The sequence below is a fragment of the Cinclus cinclus genome, chromosome 7 (assembly GCF_963662255.1).
Source record: "Cinclus cinclus chromosome 7, bCinCin1.1, whole genome shotgun sequence".
NCBI classification, from domain to species: Eukaryota; Metazoa; Chordata; class Aves; order Passeriformes; family Cinclidae; genus Cinclus; species Cinclus cinclus.
Genome location: NC_085052.1, coordinates 7,377,131 through 7,403,542, shown reverse-complemented (window position 1 = coordinate 7,403,542; position 26,412 = coordinate 7,377,131). Strand labels below are relative to the sequence as shown.

The following is a 26,412-nucleotide window of genomic DNA, read 5'->3' as shown; positions in this document are numbered from 1 at the left end:
TAATCATGGGGTTCCTTAGATGCGCTGCCTACAAAAAAACCCACTCTAAAACACATACTTTTAAGTAATATGCATTCTGATTTTTTTAGCAAAAAACCCATCAATTTAAATTATTTTATCAGTTGAAAAATAGGGGAGATGTGCTAAAGAACACCATTGGAAATAGATCCCAGGAAAATTGGCCCATAGAGCTCAGGGCAATGTAAACAGGATGCCTTTGTTTGCTCCCCAGCCATATTCTTAGAATATACTTACACATGTATATATGAATATAGACAGCGTTTGTATATGAAATTTTATGGACAGCAGATTACATAATTTCCCACATTACAGAAAGCAACCTGTCTTTCATAAAGGAAAAAGATGATAACATGACAAGGAAAACACATTTTTATTCACTGCATTTTTCTTAACCTAAATTTGTGTATGTAGTTGGTAGAAAAATACCTGCTAATTTACATTTAGACTTATTTTTCAAAGTTCCAAAAAGTTATTTAAGCAATGAGTGAATAGAAAGCAGCAGTCTTAATTTTCCCCTTTAACACTATCGCTATGTAGCTTTAAAATTACCTGTAGTTTGGGATTGTACAGGGCAGGTAGAGAAGCATCAAATATAACGCATCTGAATGCAAATTTTTATGACTTTGTTTAAGACAGTAAATCTAAAAATGTAATTAATTGTTTCCTTAAGAATAATTTTATTTAATAAATATGAAATAGGCCGCCATTGTACTATGTACTATGTGCTATTTTGGTCTTAAAACACCTGGAGATTAACAGCTCTAGGAACTGATGTAGGGTGCTGTTTCATCAGACAAAGTTGAGTGGGTGCTGTTGGCCTGAGAAATAGCTTTTTGGAGTCCAAAAAGGAGAGAGAAAGTCTTACATTTAAAACTTCATCAAGACACAGCTATAAACTTGGACTTCTTTGTTTCTACAACACAGAGTTCTGTTTCAGAAAGGTTTCTGGTCCAAAATCCTATATTCTAGGGCCTTGAGTCCTGTTTAAGGTAGGGCTAAGAATAAGGGCAAAGAGATTTTACCTGACAACTGCTGGAAAAACTAGATATGTGGAAAGCATGAATATCCTCAGTTAGCACTATAAAAATCAGCAAAAGCATTTCCTTATGCATCTTCCTAAGGTAAAACAAACGTTCAAATGGGAGTTTTGACTCTTCGAGTATGAAATAGCAGCTTAGGATACAGAGGTTTTATATAGTTTTTCTGCTCAGCTGTTCTAATGTCTAGCATGTAGGGAATTGTGTTTGCAGGCTTCAGTGGTGTGAGATCCTGCGTTTGGTGTTCCATGATTAGCTGCTTAAAATTTACATGAAATTTTGTATTGGGTTAAATATTTTGCTCTAGAAGCCCTCTTTTCACAGTGACTAAGTATGAAATTTAAAAATCAAAACCATCTTTTAGTCAAGGCACTTCGAGGTTAGTCACAGAAAAAAAGGATTTTCAGTAGATTGGATGCTTATGACACAAGACCACAGGAGCCTATGTGAATAAAGACATTTTATATTAAAAGAGGTAAATATTGGAAATCAGTGGAAGAAAGGGTATAGTGTGCTCTGTACTGTGTTCAGGTGCTAGAGTATGGAACTTTAAATTAAAAAAACCTGTTTGCTTGTACCTTGGTTTATAAGGAACAGTGTGTCACAAGTTGACAGCAAAACTCTGTGACAAGAAACTGTAATTTAGGATTATTCAGACAAAGAAAATCTCACATGCTAAATTGCAGCAGATAATATGATTTTGTTTATGCTGTACAAACGAAATATCCAAAGGTTTTGGCAAATGAGGCAACTGTCAAGAAATCCCATTTTGCTGTAGTAGTGTTGTTTTGTTTTGTTTTCCTTAATTTATTTTTACCATTCAGCATTGAATAGAGGACACCAATTCCTTGGATTTTGTAAATAAAATATCTTATCATACAATAAAAGCACTAACTATCACCTAAAATGCTGGAATATGGTTTTAGTAGAAGGAAAAGGGCTTCTTGGTTCATATGAAACATAGAAGGTGTTCTAGCACAATAAGCTATTAAAGAGAAGACTCATGTTGCTTTTTGCAGAGATTGTTAGAGTAGCCAGAATAAACAGTCTTTAAGAAGACCTTTATCCTCAAAGGTGATTTGAAAATTTATTTTCCTTCCTTTATACTGTTTATTGAATAGTGTCCAAGATAGTTTGACCACTGAGTGAAGCCTGTGCTTGGGCTTGGTTATGAATTTGAATTAGGTTCACTTCAATCAGAATATATTCAAAATTAGCCCTGTGCTACTAAACTGAAAATGGATTGCCATAGGGAAAACTTAGTTGAGGAACTTGGAAAAAGACATCTTCATAAGTTACTGTTCCAATGGTTTTTTTTTGGGTTTTTTTTTTTTTTTTGACTGCCAAGCAAAATGTGCTAAGAAGACTTCTCAATATGCTTTTAATTCTTGTGTACATATGTAATTTTGTTTTTGATTTTTTGTTGTAGATTAGAACTCTATTATAAAGTATGATTTCTAGCACAATTAAATGTCAGTTCAAACAAAAAACTCAAACTAAAATTAGGAAAATTTTTATAGATGCATTTGTTCCATAACCTACTTAGAATAATCTTAAGTGAAGAACCTGGAGTTACACTTCAAGGAAAGTATCATGGTCAAGTATCAATAGACATTTAGATGTCCATAATTTTATGAGAGAAAAAAGAAGAAACTGTTGAATGTCACATGATTAACCTCCAGAGAGAGATTATTTACATGGCCATAAGATTTCAGAAGGTTTTGACAGGATGCCTGTTCACTTCAATGTCATTCCTTGACTGCATACAGGAGATCTTTATAAACTGCCTGTCAAGTACAACTGTTTTAAGCTACCTCTTGATTCTTTAAATATGATTTTGCTTCCTAACCAGGATGTGTGTGCTCATAGCAGAATGGTCTGATTTTAGGAAGAGTCAGCATGGCAAAGTATGGGTTCAAGCATCATCTTAGGATTGCTGTTGGAACAGTTGATTGTGGAGAACCACTGACTTTTTTTTCTTGCCTTAGGAAGTTTTCTTTCCATCTGAAAAATCACAGTGTACTTGTGTAGTTAAATCACTAGTAACCAATTTTATCAACTACAGTTTTGTTTCTTAAGCCTGATGGCTACACTAGGCTGCTTTGCCTAAGTGTAACTTCTCCATCCAGCAAAGCTGATTCTAATTTACTCAAGTGAAGTGGGAGCAAGGCAGCTTTTTTAAAAAGAAAAATGAAAAAACCTTAATTTGAACTGTTTTGGATGCCTACTATGCAACAAAAATATCTGAAATAGTAAAAAGGATAGGAACAACTTGTGCTATCTTAATCTGTGTAAGTAGCAGGTATTTTGTGCTTGTTCAGCATCTTATCCTGAGAACTTAGAATTCAGGCGTGCTTTAATTGATCACCACTTATGGCTTTTACAGATATTGAAGAGATACAGCAGTTTGATTTATATGATATTCCTTTATCTCTGTGCTTATTTAAACTACTTACAATGATTAATGACATTTCTCTTGCTCTCACTGATAGTGATCAAGTCCTCCTGCATGCTCTTGTGGAACACAGTTTCTGACAATCATGAACCAGTTGCTCTGCATTCTTGTTTTTGTGTTATTTACAAGTTTACATGCTATAAATTTATTTTATGTGGTATGGAATACTTATAAAATGTATTTCTGATGTACTGTACTGAGCTTTATATCAGTATATTCACCCTCCTAATGAAATGTGTAAATCCATTGTTTTCCAAATGATGTTCCTAGAGGAGGTAGTCAGGGCATGATTTAGAAACTTTCAGCTGTCTGGAAATGTACTGATTTTGTCAGCCTCTGATAAACAAACATATTTTACCCTGTATTGAAGGAGATGTCAAGAGCCCATGTAGATGCTGTGTCTGGCTCAGGAGGCACTGAGGGCAGGCAGCTGCAAACTGAAGATGACATTTTCTTAAATCACTCTTACTTGATCCTCAAATAAGCCTTTGACTTTAGCCAGTCTTCTGATCCCAAAAGCAGGAATTTTGCTTGTTTCTAATTTCTGCATCTCCCTTTCTACATGTGCTTTGGATTGAATGGTTATCCCTTTTCCTAAAGGGGCTTGGGAGCCCTCCTCCAGTTGGTGAGAAAATAGATTCTGAGGCATCCTGCAGTTCTTTCCTCAACTGATCGAGTGAAGATCCCAAAAAAAAAAACAAAAAACCTGTAATGGCATTTCAGTTGATTTTCTGAGTGCTAAATGAAATGCATTATAATGCCAGACCATGTTAGTAATCTAAGGAAAAAAATAGCCTCCCTTTCAATGGAATGCATTAAAAATCAGTAGTATTTTGTACCTCCAAATGGCTAATGGAGGGAAATGATTTGCTGACTTCTTTAAATTTCATGGCATTTTTGCATGACAAATTGTGTAAGTAATTTCTTTTTTGGGGGCTTTTACTCTGAATGACCAAATACCCACAAATAGTTGCAATCACCAGTTGTTGACATCAGATGTTTGTCACCTTAGACTGGAGTTTTTTCTTACCTTTAAGGCTGCTATGGATAACTTTTGAATGTTTTGAAATAGTTTTGCATTTAATACTGCCTTATAATATTTTTTTTTGTTATAATTTACAATGTGTTCTCTTTAGAGAGAATGGGGGGGGAAAATAACAGCCTTTTGATGAAAGGAGGTTTTTGACCACAATTTCCAAAATAGTAGAGAAGCTGCTAGCTTAAGAAAATTCAAAAAGATGCAACAACAACAACAACAATAATGATAATAGGCCTTTTATTACCTGAAAAAGTCGTACACATCTCAGAATGGACATCAGATATAGAGTTCGTTTTGTGTTGAACTCTAAAAACCTGCAGGTTAACCCAGACTAAAATTTGTAGGCTATTTAGTTCTTGGTAACTAGTATTAATTTTATGTTTAGAAATGAAATTAATAAGTGTAAGGAAGGAAAAGGAAACTGATAAATATGACATTTTAAACTTAAATCCAAATAAAGTATTTTTAATAATTTCTCTAGGAATGGTTCAGTTTTCTATGTTAAAAGTTAGTGTAGAAGTTTCAGCTTTTCAAACAAATTAACATGGAAAACATGAAATTGCTGCTACTGTATTTCATAAGTTCATGTAGCAATGTTTTGGTTCAGCATGCTTCTTGGTAGAAAATGCTTATTATTCCAAAAGCAAGCTATAAAAATTCTGTAAGGTGGCTCAGTATTAGCATGAGAAATTCAGGCACAGCATAACTTTTGTTAATTGTTCAAGATTCTGCTCAGTTCCTAACAAGAAAAAAGGTTCTTTCAGTGTAAATCTTGTGTGTTGCATTTCCATTATCTACTTGTATAGAACAAAATTATGGTTTTCCAAGCTGTCTTTATTATGTTAGTTGCTGATGATTAAAAGACAGCTTTACTGTGATTGCTTGAGAGGTATTTATTACAAATAAACAAAGGAAATCAGTTCACTTTTCAGGATGAATGCTTTGAACAGAAGGAATAATGAAATGCAAGCACTGCAGAGCTATTTTACCAGAGCAAAAATGGCTAAAGAGCAAACAAAAAGATTTTAATTGATGAAGGTAGTCTGTAAGTTCAACCAAACTAAATTTTGATTTCTGGCAATGGTAATCAGTCTCTTGCTTGCTTCTGGGCTTGTTAGGATAAATATCCCACTTCTGGAATGTCTGTTTACTCCAAAAGCTAAGGAGATGACACCTGTGATTTCCAGGTTGCTTCACTGTCGCTTTTCTGGAAAAAGTAATTGCCTTTCCAGTGGTCACAGGATCTCAGTAGAATTAGTTCAAGGTTGAGTCGAATTGTCTGTGTTTTACTATGACTTTAAGTTCCATATCTGAGTGACAGAAATCCACTGGTTTGCCTTTTCAGTTTGCTTTTTCTCTGTCTCACAGCCCTTAGCACTGTGGTAGTATACCTGTGTTTTCTTTTCTGTGCTACTAGGCTACTATAAAAATTAATTGAGACCAAAGAAAGAGAAATCATGAGGTAAACCAAGAAAGAGGAAAATAAAATTAGTTATATATATGTTAATTATTCTATTAAGACTGATTTGTTTTGGAGGATAATCATGTCACAGTAAAATGACAGTTCCATTTCTGCCTGTACAGAAGTATTTTCTAATAACATCTTTTTCCTTTTTTTTTTTTGTTTGTTTTTGTTTTCTGTTTTTATTGGTCATTGCTTCACAGAAGTTCTTAAGCTTCATTTTAATGCTATTCAATTAATGATACTGCAGAAGTGTTTTGGGCACATTTTTGCTTGCACATTGCCTGTCTCAAAGGCTGAATGGATGTATTTCCTATAAAAAGAATTGTTGAGTACAAAAAAGATATCAGGGGCTTCTAGCTAAATACACATTTCTAGAGAATGAAATGACTAGACAGTTTTGCAATATTACCAATGTAGAAAATAGTCTCTCTAGGGCAGTTGTCATATGAATAGACTAATGGATTACATAGGTGAACATTTACAGGGAAAGAGCATTAAAAAGTTGGATCTAATAGAAGTTTATACTTGCTATTTTTTACTTGGTCTGCTCTAAGAGAAACACTGTATCTCCTTTTCTTTTGATTTACCTTATGCCTTCAATGTTAGCAAAATTAATGAAGCAGCACACCTTGATATTTAATGGTATTGTCATAGCTTTCCTTTAAAAGAGTGTCAGCAAGGTGTCTTAGAGTAATTATCCATGTGCAGCTATGGTTTAGCAACCTTTAATGTAGGCAAACATATTTACTTAAGTCACCATCTATAGTACGCTCCATTTGAGAGAAAAAATGCTCTTGCAGCTGTATGTTGGAAATGGGGGCTAAGAAATAAGTGTTTTTAAATTCAATTGCTTAAAATGCACACTGCAAGGAAATAGTGATGGGTATTCTTTTGTTGTCAGCATCAGCAAGAACATTTATATGCTGAGCAGGCAACTTGGAATCAATCATAGTTGGATTTATTATTTAATAAATTCTATAGGGTTGTGATTTTGAAGCATGGATTTGCTCTACTGGATTATATTGTTTTCATATAATCTTTCTGTTCCACTTAGAATCTGCATTTTGTACAAAAGTATTTTGAGCAACTATTTCCCTAAAAATAGAGTAGATATTGCAAGGGTGAGTTTTTTTCTTGTTTTTAAAGCTCTAACGTGATCATTCCACTTAATATGTAAAAGATAACAAAACAAAGGTTTAAATTATATCTTTTAAGCAGGTAATTATTGTGAGCCATAGATTATTTATTTTAAATATTTAATTATTGGCAAAAAGCATGGTAGTTAAGTATTTTAGATAACTGTTTGAACAAAAGCAGGGGCGCATGGTATAAACCCAAGTTGGAGATGAATGCACAGAGTAGTATGGGAAAACTTGAAGTTGGGCTGAACTCACTGTTTCTGTCCGAGTGCAGCACAGAGTACATGGAATCATGGAACCATTTAGTTTGGGAAAAACTTCTAAGATCACCCAGTCCAACCCTTACCCCAGCACTGCCAAGCCCATCACTAATCCCCATCCCCAGGTGCCACATCCACACATCCTTTAAATCCCTCCGGGAACTGTGAATTCACCATTTCCCTGGGCAGCCTGTTCCAGTTCTTGACAACCCCTTTCAGTCCACAAACTGAAGTGTTGGCTTCAAAAAAGTATGGAAAATAGAAATTGAATCTCTTTTCCTAATTCCTGCCAGCTGACAATGATTGGTACAAAATACAATTTTAAAACTGATTCCAAGACTTGGTCTATTTCTAGTAGCATTTGGCTGGGAAAAATCCTACCTTAGCTGCAGTTTTAACTGTTGACTACATTATTGTCCCAAGAGAAACCATTCACTGAGAGTGATTAAGCAGAGAGAAACAAATAGAAAATACTAAAGAAAGTATGTGTAGAGGAGTGTGGAAATATTGGGGTAATGGAAGAACGCCAATCTTCTTCCAAATGTCCTACAGTATTGTCCTGCTTCTGCTATTGCATTTCTTTGATCACATGCACTCACATTTGCTTCAGTAACAGTAGTGATGGCTTGAATTAATTTTTTTTTTGGGTTACATCCCACACAGAGATCCACAGATTGGTAGGAATCCATTTTTCAACACACACTTTCAGCCCTGAGATAATTAACTGCATATAAAAAGCTTATTAAAATATGCTTTCATTGCTGGGAAACAGATTTTTTTCTAGATGATATTTAAAAAGTCTAAATGCAAAGGTGTTGTGCTTTTCCATGGTGTTATCCAGGAACAGTGAGATTAACAGGGACTTGCTGAATGAGAGTAATGTTCATTGAAGTGCTGCTGCTGTATAATCACTTATGTTTTCCACTTTCACATTTGTGATCTACTTCCTATTAAGTGAGCAATAATTGTGGGAGCAATCAATTAAGATTAGTTGGCAATAGCTTTTATGTTTGTCAAAACAATGACAGCTTTTGGAATGTGCTTTCTGAAGTCACCCTTTTAGCTCCTTTATAACTTTTGTGCTGTCTTGTAATGGAGCATCACTGCTAAGAGCACTTAACTATAAGCAGAATAACCTGCTAAGAATATATTCCTGTATTTTTCACTGAAAGCATTGCAAAGATTTACACAATTGAAGTTAACTTTTGTGAAGAGGCTTTTCCAGCCTAAAGTGCCAAAATAATAATTCCATGAATGTAGAGTGGAAAACATGTATGGATTTGGGAAAAACGTAACTGATAATGTAGTGGCAGCACTTTAATGAGCATTTATTGTAGAGTGTCAAGAGGATAGCAGAATTACAAAAAGTAGGATTTTGTGGTAGCTGGAGGTATTTTTCAGAAGTGTTGTGTTATGAGAAAGAGAGAAAAACATAATGCATCACTATGTGCTGCATAGAAATTTTTGGTCTTTCTTGCAGGGAGATTGAATGCCTGGCACATCCTTAGTAAGAATTCTTCCTTAAGTTCAGGTGCTATTTAATCATCTCTGAAGGCTGAACAAACCATTGAAGTCCTGAAATAGACATATTATTTCAATAATATCTTACATTTAATTAGGTTTTTACATTGTCTAATACCTTTTTATCTATTTGTCTTAGGCTGTGGCAGAGTTGTGAGAGGGTGTATGGGATGGGACACTGTTAAAGAAGGATTTATTGTGTGTTATTCCTTATCAGTATAAGGGAAGTTTAAAACTCAGTCTGTGATAGGAATACAATATGAGATTATAAAGTGGAGAATAAACTTTTATCTTATACGGGTCACCACTTGGTACTCTATCTGTTCCCAAGCAGGACCTCATATATGAAATTCTTTATCTTAGTCATAATTAAAACTTTAGTGAAAGCATAATATGAACATCATGGTGGGTTCAGAGTTAATTTGGATTGAAGAAAGACTTTGAGTGTGGTGCAAATATTACCAGGGAGTTATTCCATTGATATGGGGATATATTGACACATTTACCAGGGCAAAATCAGGAAGTTTTGTACACTTGGTTAGGAATAAAAAACGACTGCATAAACAAGATAGTAATTCAAGTAAACATGGAAAGGAAAGGGAAGAAGAGAGCTCAAGAACTGGGAATGGGAAGATGATTTTGGGGTGAGAACCTATCAGGCAGCAAGAGTGGCAGTGAGCAGACCACTGTGGAGAGAATTACTTTGGCCTTTAAGTGGAGTTAGATGATGATGTTCTTGTGATTCTCCTCCAGTTCAGATTTCAAGAGCTTTTAAAGTTGCCTGTTTCCTGCTTCTGGAAAATGCTTCTTGTGGACTATACCTGTCATGTTTACTCCACCTTTGTTCAAATGGTTTCAGAGATTTCTTTTTTGTTCGCTTTTGCGAATTCTAATTATATTGGAAGAATAATTCAAAAAAAGCAAGAATTCTAATTATATTAGGTCTTTGATCAAACATTTGCAATAATACTTTAATTAGACATTTCAAACTAAATGGATTTTGTCATTACTTTTGTCATTGGTTAGGATTTCACCCTGTATAGCAAAATGAATTATGAATAATTTTCTGTATTGCACATTGAAATACCAGGTTGTAATAGCTTTTCTCAAACTACTGTTAAATAAGGTGTGGAGAGCCTCTAATGTCACATGAATAATTTTTAACTCTGCAGAAGATAAAGTAAGCGATATGCTAGTGAATTTTTCTGAAAGATTATAACTGAAGTAGTAATAGATATATATTTCAATACAACTTGTAGGAAATGTGTTTGGGATGAAGTATTAAAATCTGTGAATATTCATTCATAGTTATTACGTAAAGTCTGAGTGAGGAAATCTCACTTTTTCTTTTTGATTTTACAGCTTGCACATGCAGTGGACATGCAAATATCTGCCACATGCAAACAGGAAAATGTTTCTGCACAACAAAGGGAATCAAAGGAGATCAGTGTCAACTGTGAGTACAACTGAATTTAGCCTAAAATTGCTGCAATCCCTGATTAGTGAATAATCACTTTTGTTCTTTTCCATTTGACATCCTGGTTTTGGTACTGGATTTTGTGATTGACCTGCTAATGTTTTAGTGGTGGATATAGTGTTCCCTACATTTCACCGGAAGTTTCTCTATTACTTAGACTTTTGTTGAAGAATTACATCAGAAATATTGGTAATGTTTTGAAGACACTAAAGACTTTTTAAAAACATCTATTTTGTTTCCAAGAACAAACTGGAGAATTACCTCTATTTGTCTTCCTTTCTCTTAAGTTTCTAAAATATTAGTGTAAGGAAAAAATACATATGAGTTGGTAATTATAATAATTACATTTGTCAGTTATCTTGATGAGAATCTACAGTGATTCAATTTTTAGGCTTTTGGTAACTTACCAAGGTGTTTTAGACATTTTCTCACATCATAAAATCGAGACCATAGGAATGTGTAGACCTATCATGGACAGTACTCTTTTTTAGCACTGGAATGGCTTCTTGTATTTAGAGGAAGAGTTTGCACTTTCATAACAAATGGAGTACTAAAAACATCCAAGTACTCGAGTGACTTACCAGGTAGGAGAAATGACACATTGAAGTTAATTGTGAATAGCCTTTTATTTAAAGATGTTTCTTTCAGTCTGTTCTATCAGGTACATCACGCTATTTAATAGGAACTTTATTCATTTTGCAGTTATCATTATTTTAATAGTATCTGGCAACAAACTTCTCTTAGCAGTGTTATTTGGAACTGGGGAAAAGGCACAGCTGAATCCAGCTGACTCCTCCCCAGGAGGGAGAGGTGCCAGCTGCTTCTGCTCTGCCTGCCACAGGACATCCACTTACATGGATTTGTGAATTTGTCTTTTATTCACTCAATGAACTAGCTTGGATCCCACCCTTAGCACTTTGCTTGTTAAGTTGTAAAGAAACAAAAATTTCTGTTGCAGAGGATCTGTGTATATCCATGAGAAAGAGCTGTGCTGGCAGCTCTACTGCTCCCCTGCTCCCTCTGTGTCCAGCTAATTGAAGACTCTCTGGATGAGATGGGAAATCAAGATTAAGACTAAGTGATGAAATTTTATCATGACAAAAGCTGGAATGATAATATCTTTAAACACTGAATTAAGTCTTCAGAGACAAGTCTTTTTTCTCTCTTTTTGTCCCCATAGGATTAATCAGTTCTGGGTGTTAATGAGTGATCTGATTACCAGCTACCAGCTTTGGCCTTGTATTGATGCCATTCTAATTATACAAAGAACAGGAAAAATAAAAAAACCCAACAATTTCTCCTCTGTCTTTTGTAACACTTGAACTACAGGAAACAGTTTCTCTGCTGAAAATGCCAATTCTTTACTGAGTCCTGTCCACATAAGGCACTCTTTTGTGTCCTTTGTCCTGTATCTGTTTCATTGCTCTTTTTTGCACTCTGATTTGGATCTTTTTTCTTATATGATTGGCTGTGCTGCTCAGCTGTATCCGTCTTCTGTCCTGAGTTTGTCTTTCCTAAAAGGTTCTTTTATCCCACTTACTGAACTAGAAGAGAGAAGGTTTTTCTAGTTGTGGACTTCCCTTGTCAGAAGTTACAGCAACTCCATGATGCAGATGAAACAAATTTGCATTTTGACTTTTCAAGAGTAAACTTAAAATTGCACTTTCAGACTGAAAATCTCTTTTTTAGTCACATGTAATGCATTCCCCTTCTAGATTCATACACAAACCAAAGGCTTGTCCAGGGCAAGCTGTGGTGTCAAAACATCTGGTATTTTAAAGTGTTGGTGAGGTGTTTTTATTTTTTCTTTTTTTTTGAAATAAAATCTGCAGCTTTTTTTTTTTGCTCTGATGACATTTTAGATTGTGAGATTCAGATCTGTTGGGTTCATAGGCACTCAAGCAAATAACCACAGATTTTGAGTTGGAGGACCTCATCAAATGATATGTTTAGAATTTGTCATTTTAATCTGGTTTGAGAGAGTGATCCATTCATGTATGGAAGTTTCAATCAAATGCTTTTTAACCATTTCCCTTAGAAGATCAGGAGATGAAGAACATTAAAAAATTAATTAAAAAAAAATCACTAATGAGTCACTGAATGCAGTTCCATACTCATTCTAAACATCATATGAAGAATGTGGACTTGATTTATATTTTATTATGTTTAAAAAAATAGAAAACTATTTCCTCTTTAAAAATCATTCGTACACTCACAACCTCTCTTGAATGTATCATAAGATATCTTCTGGATAATGATTGCATATATATGGAGAAATTCAAATCAGCTCAATGCTTTCCTTGTATTTATTACTTTATTATATTCTGTATAAATCATCTGAAACTTGATTCAAAGTGGGAACACTGTTCTCATGGCTGTGGATGAATGTTTTGGGGTTTTTTTGCTACGGTCTAGTTAGGCTGTTGAGCAATCTCAGCAACAAACCTACAACCTTCTGGCTTGTTAAAATAAGGACTTCAGTGAAAATTCCAGATTCTGGGTGTTCCGTGAGGAAGTTAGATTTATATTTCTGTCAAGAATCCTATTGATTAAGAAGTCTTAGCTGCTTAGTGTACATGTTATGTACACACCATGCCTTGTGGGCAGAGTATTATGAAATCAGGGAAGGTTTATAACACTTTTTATCCCTTTCCTTTTCCTACCTTATCAACTTTGTGCTTTTATGGAAGATCTTATTTGGTTTATTTATATATGTATTTGCATTTTTAAAGCATATCCCTCTCTCAGTTTTATTAATTTCTTAATTGTGCTGTTAGATGGCATGAAGCACAGTGCCATTTGTGAAAACAAAGTTAGTGTTGCAAAGCAGCTTGGAGCACACATTTGCATTCTGTTTTATAATGTTTCTTTAATGGCACGTGATCATATATTTTTCAAATGTTAATATTTTTGTTTCTGTTAAGCTGGTAGCTTCAGTTGGTAAAAACCTTTAGTAATCTTCTAATCATGAGGAAATTATCGGAATGATTTTATTATTCAAAGTAACTAGACTGTAAACATTAAAAACAGATACAAATAACTTGGATTCTTGTTTTTCCCCTTAATTTTTTGAAAAATAAATATGTGATTGGTAGTAATAGGAAAATCATGGTGACTTAAACTATACTTTTAGGAGAAAACTACTGCTTCAAGGCAGTTTTTAAAATTTAATTTTCTCTAACATTTGATTTACGAGTTGCTGATTTTATTTTCTCATAGAATTCTGTCAACAGAGGTTTTCAAAATTCCATATGTTTTGGTGTATCCATATGCAGGATTATACAAAGGGAACTTTTCGGGGAATAGGTTTGTGGGAATGCGCAAAATATGCTAAGGGGATGTTTCAAAGTTCAAATTTTGATATTAAATGAGAGAAATTTTGCTGGATGCCTGGAAGGAAAATATGAAAATGGTGGGATCAAGTCAGTAATTAAATAATTCTTTGAGAAGCTTCAGTACATCTGGGCTCTTGCAAGTGAGAGCCTTCCCTTGGTGATGTGTCTGTAGCTTTTGTCATCACCATGTAAGAACTGGGCTAAAATTGGGCTTCAAAACCTCTGTAATGAAGAACTACTAGTTGGGAGGAAAATACTGGGGGTAAAGTATTATTTCAAATCTCACATTTCATAGTATATTTGATATAGTTGTAAGAAGGAAACATTCAAGATTATAAAATGTATTGCTCATTTTAGTTCTCATAGATATCCACACCATTAATTTCTTAGACATAGGTCTTCTGTAAAAGTGGAAGAAATGCTATTTTATTTATAAAAATATACGATAATTATGTGGAAAATATCTTTTCTGTATGTAAGCTTTAAATAGCTATTTAATAATGTAAGGATCTGTGCATAAAAAATAAGCACTTATTGACAGTCTGCTGCACATAAGATTTTAAAATATCCAGCCATACTCTTCTGTATAATTTCCCTCCACAGAATGGCACAATTCCTCTTACCAGATGGAAAGGCAGGTAAAAGTATGCTGAGTTATGAGTCAAATTCACCATCCTATGGATATCACTGCAGCTTTATTTGCAGATAGCAGAGTAAATCTTTTCCCAATTATTTCCACACAGAGCTTATCTTGCTGCTTTCCAGTAGGGGAAGAATTGGCAGCTATCATAGAATAAATTCACTTGATTTGAATTTCCTTTATCAGAGACACACACACAAATCTCAAAACCAAATAGACAAAAAGGAATTCTTGTTGCTGGAAATTCAATAAAAACCCACTTATTCTATTGAGAAGCTTCCTTTTCCTAATTGAAGATATAATCCATTTAATAGTGGTTACCATGGTGGTTGGTGGTTCTTAAAGTAAAGTTAAAAAGTATAATATTTAGTGGTTTAGATTACTACAGGAATACCATTCTGGATTTTTTTTCCTGTTTTCAACACTTTTTTCTATTTTTATTTATTTATTTTTTATTTATTTATATTTTTTTTTCTTTCTATAATTTGATCATATTTCACCTTTAGTTTTACATATTTGGTTGTATTTGATAGGAGGTGCTCATGCTGAGTCCAGTCCTTGAGTTTTCAGTTTAAGAGAAAAGTCTGACATGCTAATGCATGTTACTCCATTACTTAGGATGTTTGGAGGAGAATTCCAGCAAAATCTGTCATGTAGCTGTTGGTGAGTGCAGCAATGTTGGGTTTAGCAACTGCCTCCCTTCTTATTTAGCTGCCTGAAAATCTTAGCTTGCCTCTGTAAGGACAGGTTCATGCCCTTAGCTGGTTCTCAAAGAGAGCTGGATCATTAGGTTTCTAAGGAGAACAATAAAATAAAACTCCTACTTCAACATTTATGAGTACATTTACGTTTTAAATGTACTCATTTTCTGCTCTACATGTAGTAATTATTGTCAGATCTTTCAGAGATTTCAGATTTTTTTTCTTTTAATCAGTGTTTCTATCATCAATCATTTTTTCTTAAATTGCAGCTTTCATTTAAGCAATATATCTAATATCAAAGCTTTAGAACATGACCCAAATGCACTCTAATGGCTCAGACCCTCAGAAGGCACTTGACACATTTGAGATCTAAAATTTGAAGTAAAGGAAAATAGGGGTTTTGTCAGTATTGCATGTTGCTCTTGGCCTTTCTGTGTGGTGGTGTTTTTTTTTTTTTTTTTTTTTGGTTTTTTTTTTTTTTTTTTTTTTTGTTTTGGTTTTTTTTCCTACAGTAGGCTCCCTTTGTCTGCTTTGGCTCATTCAGTATATTATATGTAAAGTTCATGAGGCTCCCTGGGATCTTTCGGAGTTGCAGGCTCTCTGTAAATGAAACTCTAATTTTTGTAAGCATTGTTACTTCCAAACATTACATTTAATTCAGGAAATTGTCTGGTTTCACGGAAATAAAGATCTAGAGTTGGAATGCCATGTATCATTCCCCAAAGTCAGTGCTCTCAGAGCAGAAGTGACAATGAGGTAGTGACTGAGGGAGAAGCTGCAGAGCTCCTTGGGGCTTCATTGTGTTCTGTCCCATGAAATGTGCCTTTTATATTTCTAAGTTTACTACTAATTGTCTGGAAAATGGGGAGTAGTTTGGGCACGAGAGTTTCTCTGTCATGAGAATAAAATAATTCTGCTTTGGCTTCTAATTTAGGATCTTCCATAACTGACTGTATGCACATATATAAAAATGTCTTGGTTTGGCAAGTTCAGCAGTGGAGAATCCTCTCACCGCTGGGATTCAGTTTTTTCTAAGATTTTTTTATAGTCATTCCTCTTCAGGCTACCTCCAAAAAATGCTAAGCACAGAGCAAAACAGTATTTTTTACAATTATTCAAACAATCCTGGCTAAAGAAGAAATGCAAGCAGTGTCCTTGTCTCTTGTGCCCACTTGGTTTGCAATTTGTATGCATGCTGGATAGAGATTTAATTAATATATTTTTGGTTTCCCATTTGAAAAATATATGCTGCTGGATTTTCTTTCAAAAGAAGTGAATCTCTTGTTCTTGAAAGTTGTTCCTCCAGTGCCATGGCCATGTCATTCAGTGACTGGCATTTAAATAATCTATTTTGCTCAGTGCAAGTTATATCAGTAAAGCAGTAGAACAGGGTGGGCTGCCCAATCCTTTCACAAATCCCATGCCAGTGTGACCTGTTTTTAACTCCAGTGCTCAGGATGCATTCATTGTAAGGCAAACCTCTTTATGTAAAATGCTAGGAATTTTTTGGTGCAAAGTTTCAGTTGTCTAGGGATGTACAGTTAAGGTAATGCCTCTACATGCTATTTTTATTAGAATAGTACAGCTGAAAAGAATAGACAAGTTTGCATTTTCTTTATGTCTGAAATAGACTCATAAAGATTTAAAGCTAAATATAAACTGAAGACATTCTGCCTTCAGTTAGTTAGGTACTAACTTTGGACTGAGATGAAATTAGGAGTGGGAGTGATGCTGATGTTTACTCATACAGGAAAAAGAGAAACAAGCATAGACTGTGCTCTGTGGAAGAGTTACTGGGAAGAAGAGAGAAAGGGAGGTTATGACTGCCATAAAATTGGTTTGTTATTGAGTCTGATTTTTTCTTACCCAGCGAAGTTGTAACTTTATTTTCTGTGCTTGTTTTTAGGAAGAAGGAGGTCAAAGGGACTTTGGATTTTGGCTGGCTTTACATCTTGCCTAGGGCTATCTTTAAAGCAGAATTACACATCTGCATAGCCAATGCTTTGTCTTGGTCTCAGACAGGGTCAGAATAGGTTGCAAACACTTACATGAGGCTGTCATTTTTAACCCCAGTTCAAGCTGTTGAAAATGACAGGGCCTGCTGCATTGCATCTGCCAGGATGTGCAATGGAGGCACCTGGGATTGCTTCTCTGTGCCAGGCCTGGGACTCAGTTCCGAGTTAGGGATGCTCACTAACCTAAGTCACATAAGCCAGAACTCAGTATAAACAACTCTTCTTGTAAAGTACCAGCCCAGTGGGAGAGGTGTTTGCAGTTACACCATCTGCATTGCTGCTTTGAGAAAATGCAAAGGAGACTGGAGAATCTCTTGTAAGACAGCCAGTAGGGTGTTTTGTTTTCTGAAAACACTTGGAGGAGGCTGCTGACAGTGGAGACAAACTTCTTTTCAACATATGGCTCTACCAGCCATTTGTCTTTCCTCACCTGCATGAACCAAATACCCCAACACTATAGTCTGTTCTTTCTGCCAGATGTAATGCTGGGGTCTTCACAAAACATAAATACATGCAGCCTGGTTATCATGGTCACTACCTTTAGTTATAATTATTCTGTTCTTTCATGTTGCTGGGGTTGGATTATAAACTCTCACTGTTCATGGGAGCAGTGATTAATCTCAGAAATCAGAAATTTCCATGTATGTATAAGATAGGATCTGTGCATTACTCTGCAGTCACAGGGGACAAAACACAGATTTCCAGTAGAGTATGAACTTGGTTGACCCTTTCTACTGCTTTGGTTAAAGATAAGTTATTTACCTTAGAGAAGGAAAAGAAAATAACTGATGGCTTTTCTGGCTACTCGTCCTGCTGTCATCAGAAAAAATCTGTCAGCGGAGTTGTGACTGACAAGACAGATATTTCAGGGAGTTCTTTTTAAAAATTCTGCTATATACTGCTCTGTTGTAACTGATTAAATTCAATGTATGCTGTGTTACAGTAACAACCCTCTACATCACTGTTATTATTGCTGGCTACTGCTACTGCAGTCAGCTTAGGACAATTAACTATGGAGCAGAAGGGAGGAAGGTGATATTTCCTTTGTGGAAGGCAAATATTTAAGGAGATTTAAAAAAAAAACCCGAAAATGTTGAGAGTAAACAGTCCTACAAAACTTTATGGAAGACAAAACCTTTTCAAGGTGACCATCTTCCAGAAAACTGAAAAATGTTGCTAGTACACTTTTATGGACTTGGTATCTAGAGCAAAGAATTTGACATATTTTATTATTTTTGCCTTCATGATACACAAACACTAGTCAGTTTTAGTAAACATTTGAGAAATCAATAGTGTCAGAGTGGTTTCAATTTTCGGTGTTTCTTAGGGGATCTTGGCTACTATAGGAGATACAGAAAATCTTTAAAAATGGCTTATCAAAATGTTATCTATCATTATTGGTCCTTTGTACTGGAAAAGAGCTGAGGAGGAAAGCCAAAGGATTTCTGACATGCCTCCATCTGTGCTTATCATTGTAGCATCATAGACAGAGGCAGTTTGTCAATTCTCAGCAAAGGAGAGAAAGGAAATCAGAAAGAACTGAAAAGAAGGACCTACAGCAGTATTGCTGTGCCCTTCATCAATCCCTTTTATTTAAAAATAAAATTATTTTTGCTGTATAAAACCACCAGTATACTGATAGATTATTGGATTGCTACATCTGGACATGTATTAATTGTTTCTTCAATTGTTTGTACAGCTTCCTCTTTCTCCTGTGGTTTCTATCAAGGTTAAATTACATACTTAACCTTCTCTGGTAGAAGCACTTAAATATATTCTAGCAAAAAAAAGTTCATGAAATTTTTTCCCTGAATTATTCATGGTACCACTGTACTGAGTATCTAGTAAGATTTTTCTACAGTATTTTATTAGAGAGAAAGAATTGGTTCATTTTCCTTAACTGATTATCAGAAAAAATGAGGTTTGGCTGGCTGAAGTTTAGAGAGAATGGAGATATATTGTAAAGAAAATTATTATTTAGTTACAGACATTGATTTCAATACACAAAACTGATATTTCATTACTTGCTGCTAGACTTTAAATACTCAGTAATGGAAACTCTATTTGTGAAAAAAAAAAAACGGGTAAAATTGTGGGCCACAGATATATTCAGTTTTGAGGCAGATAATGTGGTTTCTTCTCACTTGATGGTGTTCTGTAAAACTGAGATGATTTCAAAGGAACCCTAGCTGTTTCTGAAAATAGTATGTTTTGCATGTTCATGTAAATTCTGACCTTTTTTGAGATTTCTGATGGGGAAGATTCTATGGTGAGCTTATTAAATAGTATTGGCTGTCCCCCAAACACCTTTTCCATTTTTGTTGGGTTTGCTCTTTTTTTTTCTTTTTTCCTTTTTTTTTCCTTTTTTGTTTTTAAATAAAGCTGTGTCTTCCTGAAATGACAACAATTAGTGAGGGACAAAACATCAGTTCTTAGTAAATGATGAATAACACTTATTAGCACTTACGCCTTTTAAATGACTGAAAATATTTTTTTCTGTTTTAATTTAAGGAAAAATCATTTTAGATAGAAATGAGTGATTCTTTGACCTGATCTATACTTCATATGTTTGAATATTATTAATATCCATCATTTTCGGAGAGACTTGATTAAATTTAGTCTGAACTTTATTAAAATGGATTTTTTGGAAAGCTATAAAATAACTTTGTAATTAATCCAGTGGGAAGTATATGTAGGAATTGTTTCAGAATAGTTCTCTCTTGAATTATCAGGAAACTATGCAAATAAAAAAAAGCATTAGGATATTGCTGGTCAAAATAACTATTTCCCTTACTATTTCACTGTGTGGAAAATTCAAAATATATATGGAATGGGAGGTGAGTTGGAATTTAACCAACACTGTATTTCTTTCCTGAGTTGCACTGATATAACATAGTCCTCTTGCACTCCAGGCTTTCCTTATTTAGCTGGGCTGAGAAAGTGTTCAAGGAGAATTTACAATGAAAGCAGTTTTTCAATGGAATCTATTAAGTTTTGCATTTAACAGAAAGTCAGGTTGAATTATTTGAAGGTGATACTGTTTTTATTGGCACTTAACTGAACATTTTGGCTACTGTGGAGTTGTTTTGTTGAAAACCAGGTTTGCAATACTGCAGTGAGTGTTGAGTGGCTTTTAAATGATTGTGTTCTTCCTTATTGCAGCCAATTGATGACATAATTTTGATGAGGACTGAGAAAAGGCTGAAGGGACTCTGCTGTCAGGGCTTGTTCTATCCAAGTCAATACATTGTGGAGGACAATTTTTATTTGAAGAAAAGCAGTTTTCTAAGGTAGATTTATCCAAAATACCCATGTTTTCCTTGTTACCAGTGCACAGGTTCAATGTATGTAGTAATCCAAACATTTTATTATTTTTAAATTGCGAATTTAATAAACCATTTTTTTTGAATCTCAAATTCTTCTTAATAGATCTACAATTCTTGTGATTTTTCAAAGCAACTGAAAATCCCTTCATTATTCTGAGTTCTTAACTCTCAGATAAAACAATACCCATTGTGCAGCATAGGTCTGGGCTTATAATTCACATGTGATAGGCCATTAGTATGGTAATTAATAATTGGTACAAGAGTTGTTAAAGTTGAAATAGACATCAGGTTTAATCAATTTGTCATTAAGGAAGTGAAAGTGTAGAGGTAGCAATGGGAAAAGAAAATACCAGTGTGAGAGTTCAGAGCTCTCTCTAAGCTATCAACACAAAGCTAAGTTTGAAATTGGAATAGTGCCTCTTTATCTTGCTTGATGTGGATTGCTCAGTGCTCAACTTGCTCAAAATACCACACCCTGTTGTTATTTTAAAATCTATTTTCAAAATGTTACAAATAACTAAAAGAAATGAAGCTACATTGTGATGAAAACCCACTGATAGATATATCCATCAACTTCAGCTTGTGATAGTCATGTATTTTATTTACTGAGAAAGGGAAGAATTTTTTTATAGGACAATAAGGAAAGGCTAGGTCAGGTGGGTACTAAAGACACTATTTGATAGAAATCTCCTGGTGATGGAAAGATTGCTTTTCTTTTCCTCTTATGGTCTCTAATGGATGAAATATGCATCTTCCTACTGCCATTTTCATTTTCTGTTTCCTCTTTCAGTCAATTGCATATCTTTACATATAGATAGAAATTTATCCAGAATAGTTATATTTCTGATTTCAAACTTAAGACATTTTGTTTCACATTGTTGCCAGTTATTAGTTTTAAATTGCTTCAGTAGCTGGCAAGAGTATTAGAAGAATGCACACAAAAGATTAAAGCTATGCACAGACAGAACTAAGAAATGTGTTTTGGTATTAAGACATGGGAGTGAGAAATGCATTAGTCCTCATTTCTTTTTCCGTGAAGCTTCTGATAGTTACAGAGAATATGCACATCAATTACACAGTGATAAATTGTGCTTAAGGAGTCCTCGTCATGAGGAGCCTGCAACGAACTTGCATTCTGCTCCAGCAGACATCTGACAGTCAAGTAGGTTTTCTTATATATTGAATCTTCTTTCCCGCCCACCCCTACCTGTGCATTTGTTGCAGGAGAGCCCATGTCCTCATCCTTCCCCACCTCCCAAGTACAGGCAGTGCTGGAGAAGCTTTCTGTGCCACTCCTGCATCAATGATGGAAAGAAGTATTAATTCCATTCTTGGAATGATTGGCTAGGTGAGGAGACTGCACACAACACTTTAAGGTTGCTTAGAAAACTTCCGGTATCTGAGTTGTACTTTAACAATTAACATAAGGAAAAATAGGCTGCTTCAGAAATGTGGTTGAAGTCCTATCCTTTTATTAGGTCTCTGAAATCTGTCGTAATTCCTTGTGCTATATTCTTCCTTGCTTGCAGCTTTGTCTGTTTAAGAGGAACATGTTTTTCACCCCGGTTTAAAAATCCGGAGATGGACTATCTGGGATAATGAATTCTGCAGGCAGGACGTATAAAAGCACATGTGCCTACATAAACATCCTTTTTCTTTGCTTTCACTCTTGGCCTGCGTTATCATGCGAGTGACATGAAATAATGAAAACTTGAAAAGACAGTAAGTTACAGTAAACATTACTGAAAAGTATATGGAATATTTTACCTCTTATAAGGCAAACTCACATTTGATACAAAAAGTAAATCCTCCATCACATCCAAGGTATTTTCAGGGAATGATAAGCCAAGAAGAAATAGCATAGGACCAATTCTATCTGTAATCACCATCTGAAAGATAATGTCTTAATATTAGAAATGCTCCCTTATTCTTTTCTTCTTCTGTACTGAATAATCACCACTAGAAAGTATAAAATACAAATTAAGCTGCACAACCTTTGCATGCTTTGAGCCTTCTATTTTTTTTTTATTGTGGTTGTATTGAAAAACATGGCATTTATCAGCTGACTAGATAATGGGGCTGGGGAGTTTGATTAGAAGGCCATAAATCAATCCAAGAAACTGATGATATGCTGAACTTCGGCAGTAGAGACTGAGCAGCTTAGATTATCACTTCAGAAGGATTGACTTAAAGATTTAGTTCTCCATCTCTATATACTATTTTTATATTACAAAAAGGAATTTTTCAGCAATTTAAGAAAAGAACAAAAGTACTAGAAGGCAGAGTGAAATCTTAGCTAGGAAAGCTGTTTTAAGTAGTGTCAGAAGCCTGATTTAGGATCAAAGCAAACTTATAATCACATTTGAAAATTTGATCTGCTACAACACTTTTTTTCTCAGTGTTGCACAAAACAAAGATAAATTTACGAATTCTGGAATACAGCAGGAGGCCAAAGTGAGCACAGCAATATTGGCAAACCAGCCTACAGAATGTGTCAAAAAGGACTCATTGTCCTGGAAGTAAAGATTTTGGGCTGCTCACAGAGAAGTGATAAGAATTAAAGGGTAAAGGAACAGTCAGGCTGAAACAGATTTAATAAATCAGATTTCATAAAGAAGACTTAAAAAAAATGTCCTGGAAATGAGTTCTTACAAGATCTGTAAGGAGATAAGGACAGCAATTACTTTCTAACAGCTGCTACAAAATCTAATCTTGTTCTCCTTTAGGTCATTTTATCCTCTCTTACGTAGAGTGTTGATTTAATCACAGATTTGGGCCCTGATTCAGATAAATATTTTAATACATGATAACACCTTGTTCCTGAGGTTTAAGAGGGGATATCCCCTTGGTTTGGTGACAATTCAGAACATATGGTTTACTTTTGTTTCCCCTACTCTTGGGAGGCTAATTGAAAAATACCACGTATAGGATAGCAGTGAGAGTTTCAAAAAACAAGTCCACAAAGTTTTTTCACTCCTAATGCTTTGCTTCTCTTTATTCATTCATTTTCCTTCTCCTTATGACGTTTTTATGTGTTTTCTGTACTTGGTAAAGAAAGTGTTTTTTTTGTGAGCAAAGGTAAAGTTGAAGGTGAAAAATGGTGATTGTAGGAAAAGAAAAATGTATAAATCAGTCCTTCATGTTGAATAGGATTGCCCTCTCTATATTTATGAATAAAAGAAGAGGTAGTAGCACATCTAAACAGATGAACAACTCCACTGCTGTTCAGTGCCAACATGTGTAAGTTAAACAACTCTGAGATTCATAAGTGGGAATTATGTAAATCCATTATTTGTGAAAGATGCCTTTTTTTTTTTTTCCCAGAAAATGCTTTTTTTTTCTGGTTAAATTGTACTGTAGGGTCCCTCCCCCTTCCTCCCCCCCTTTTTATTTTCTGTTTTATTTATACTGCCCTGATGTGTAAAAAAATAAATGCATTTTCCACCCTGGTTTTAGGGGAGAAAAAGAAAAATAAAAACATCAGGATGTTTTTGTTTTCTTAATTCTCTTGTCTTTTTGTCATTGACTTTCAGGAAACATTTCCTGTACATCACTTTATTGCTTTTGCTCTTACATTTTTGGAAAATAGATAAATATGTGATTTAATAAGTGGTTTGACATTTGCCCTTCAGAAGCTTTCATTGGAAGTTTCTCTGTGTTCAGTTTTTTAGAGTTGCATTGGCCTGTTTTTCATTGTCTACTCAATGTTCTTAGAATATTTCTGTGTGGTTCAAGTTCTAATATCATTACAAGCTGTTTTTTGACTTAGTTATGTCAGAGGAGGCTGCTGCTTTTAACTGAAATATTTGAACCCATGCATACTCTGTATGTGCCCTCAGCCTTTGACAATTTCCTCAACTTAAGAATCTCTTGTGTCTTGTTTATATTATGCTTATATCAAATGAAATTTTCTGTAACAGGTGTAATTTAAGTACTGGCCTTAAAATAAACTACAATGAATATTCAGCAAATAGTGCCTCTTTCATGAGGAGAAGAAAGAATGAAAGCTTTTTTATAAACATGGTAGAAGTTCTAATTTAATTATTCCAGTTATATACTGGCCTAGAAATGGAAAAGAAGCATTCAGTAGTGCAGCTCAAAGATTATTTCAATACATCTTCTTCCTTCATAGTGGATATATTGACCTTTATTCCAGATACATCAAGCTTTCTGTGTTTCTAAATAGTGTATAATATTTGATATTCTGCATGCTCATAATACAGTAAATTGTCATACATTCTATTAACACACTGTAATAAAAACTACCAGGTAACATTTTGTATGAACATTGTTTTCTGAAAATTTAGCAGTCATAGCTAAAATTCGCGTATATTCCTTACAGAAAATTCTGCTTCTTGATTCCAGAATCCAAATCTGATTATCAGAATTTTCTTCTGTATGGCAGCAGATCACATGGTGCACATAATTTTTTAATACAGCAAATTTCACTGTAGTTCTTGTCTGTTTCTTATGAGGCGTTTGTCAATTTAATATTTTGCCTTTGAATGTGTGCTCATTCATATGAGTAGTGTGAATATTATGAATCAAAGAACTCAAGATTGCTTATAAAACATTCTGCCATTTCAAAATTGATGTGGTGCTCAAGACACTTCTCTAAAGTCACTCCTGAAGTAGACCTTGAAATCACAGGGTCATTCCAGTTGCATTTTATTTTAAAACAAAAATCCAGAAGAGAAGCTTTGAATGATCAGAGAGTGAATTAGTTGGATTTTTTTCCCACTCTGACAGTCCCAAAAGAGGATTCACCTCAGAGTGCATCTCTCCACTGTGCTCTCAGTCAATTTCTTTCTCTTATTTATGGAAAAGGTAACAAGTACTTTGTTTTTCTGTCATGATGGACCATTTCAGTCACCAGAATACTTTTCAATTGGCATTAAAATATTTTGCATTTCTAAGTTAGGGTTAATGTTGCAGATTATAACATAACTTCTGCCCAACTTAGAAACCCAGTCAGAAAACAAGTGAGAAAAAAGATGTTAGGAATGTGAAAACAACCAAGGAAAGGGATTGTACTTTAAATATTTTCAAAATCACTCTCTATAATGCAGAATATGTACACATAACTGGTAAATATTGTAACTGAATCTTTCCTCCTAAATTGTAATTTTGATACTATCTCTCAGTTAAAAAATATTCCATAAAATAAAACCACTGGCTAAATTACTGGACCGAGGGAGTTTATTATTCTTTGACTTAAGCAAAATGACTGGGGACAGATTTTCATGCTGGCACGCAGAACAAATTTAATTCAAACTGAGATGAAAGGCGGTTAATGTAATTGTAACCTATTATCCTATGCAGGCTTGAGTTAAGAAGCAAACCAACAGACAGTGAGAAAATGATGGATAGAAAATAGAAACACTCAAGGCTGGTGAAATAGAGACTTGTGAAGGGATTATGCCGTAACCGTACCCACACAATCTCCACATCAGTAATATCCCACCTCAACTGTATGTTTGGATTAATAAATAGGATTTCTGTATGCCTCCTGCGTTCTCTTTGTTTCTCTCTGACGTCAAGAAAGGTCCCAGTTTAGTAAATTTCATGACTTTGTAATCATGATTTTTATTTTTTTGCCCTTAATCTACCATCTCCATCAGTTCTGGGCATGCCGTAAAGCATTCAATTTTCTTTTCTTTCTAACCACTTTTTTCTTTGTTATCACACGGGAATAGGAAAGGAGTTGGCCACATAACTGGTTACTCTTTGATCCAAAGCCCATCTAAGGGACGAGCAGAAACTGTTAATTTTATTAGTGTATTTAGTTAAAAATTAGTAAATAGTCAAGTCTCAGGGTTTTTGACTGTAAGAGTGCCTGGTTTGTGTCCTTGGCCCTTTGAATATAGTTTTTTGTGTTTTAGGTGATCAGATGGGGTTTTTTAGGACTGTGATCTGGCACATAATGTAGTTTTTATTACTCCATTACATTTTTCAGTAACAGAAATACTTTTTTAATACCT

General features: G+C 34.6%; 1 protein-coding gene across 1 annotated transcript in view; it reads left to right on the top strand.

Annotated features, from left to right (window-relative positions):
- The window catches only part of ATRNL1 (attractin like 1), a 431,538-nt gene that overhangs the window by 120,381 nt on the left and 284,745 nt on the right, over positions 1–26,412 (top strand). The window contains exon 20 of the mRNA XM_062496081.1: positions 10,300–10,393. Coding sequence (XP_062352065.1) covers positions 10,300–10,393 — 94 coding nt within the window. The remainder of the gene's footprint in view (positions 1–10,299; positions 10,394–26,412) is intronic.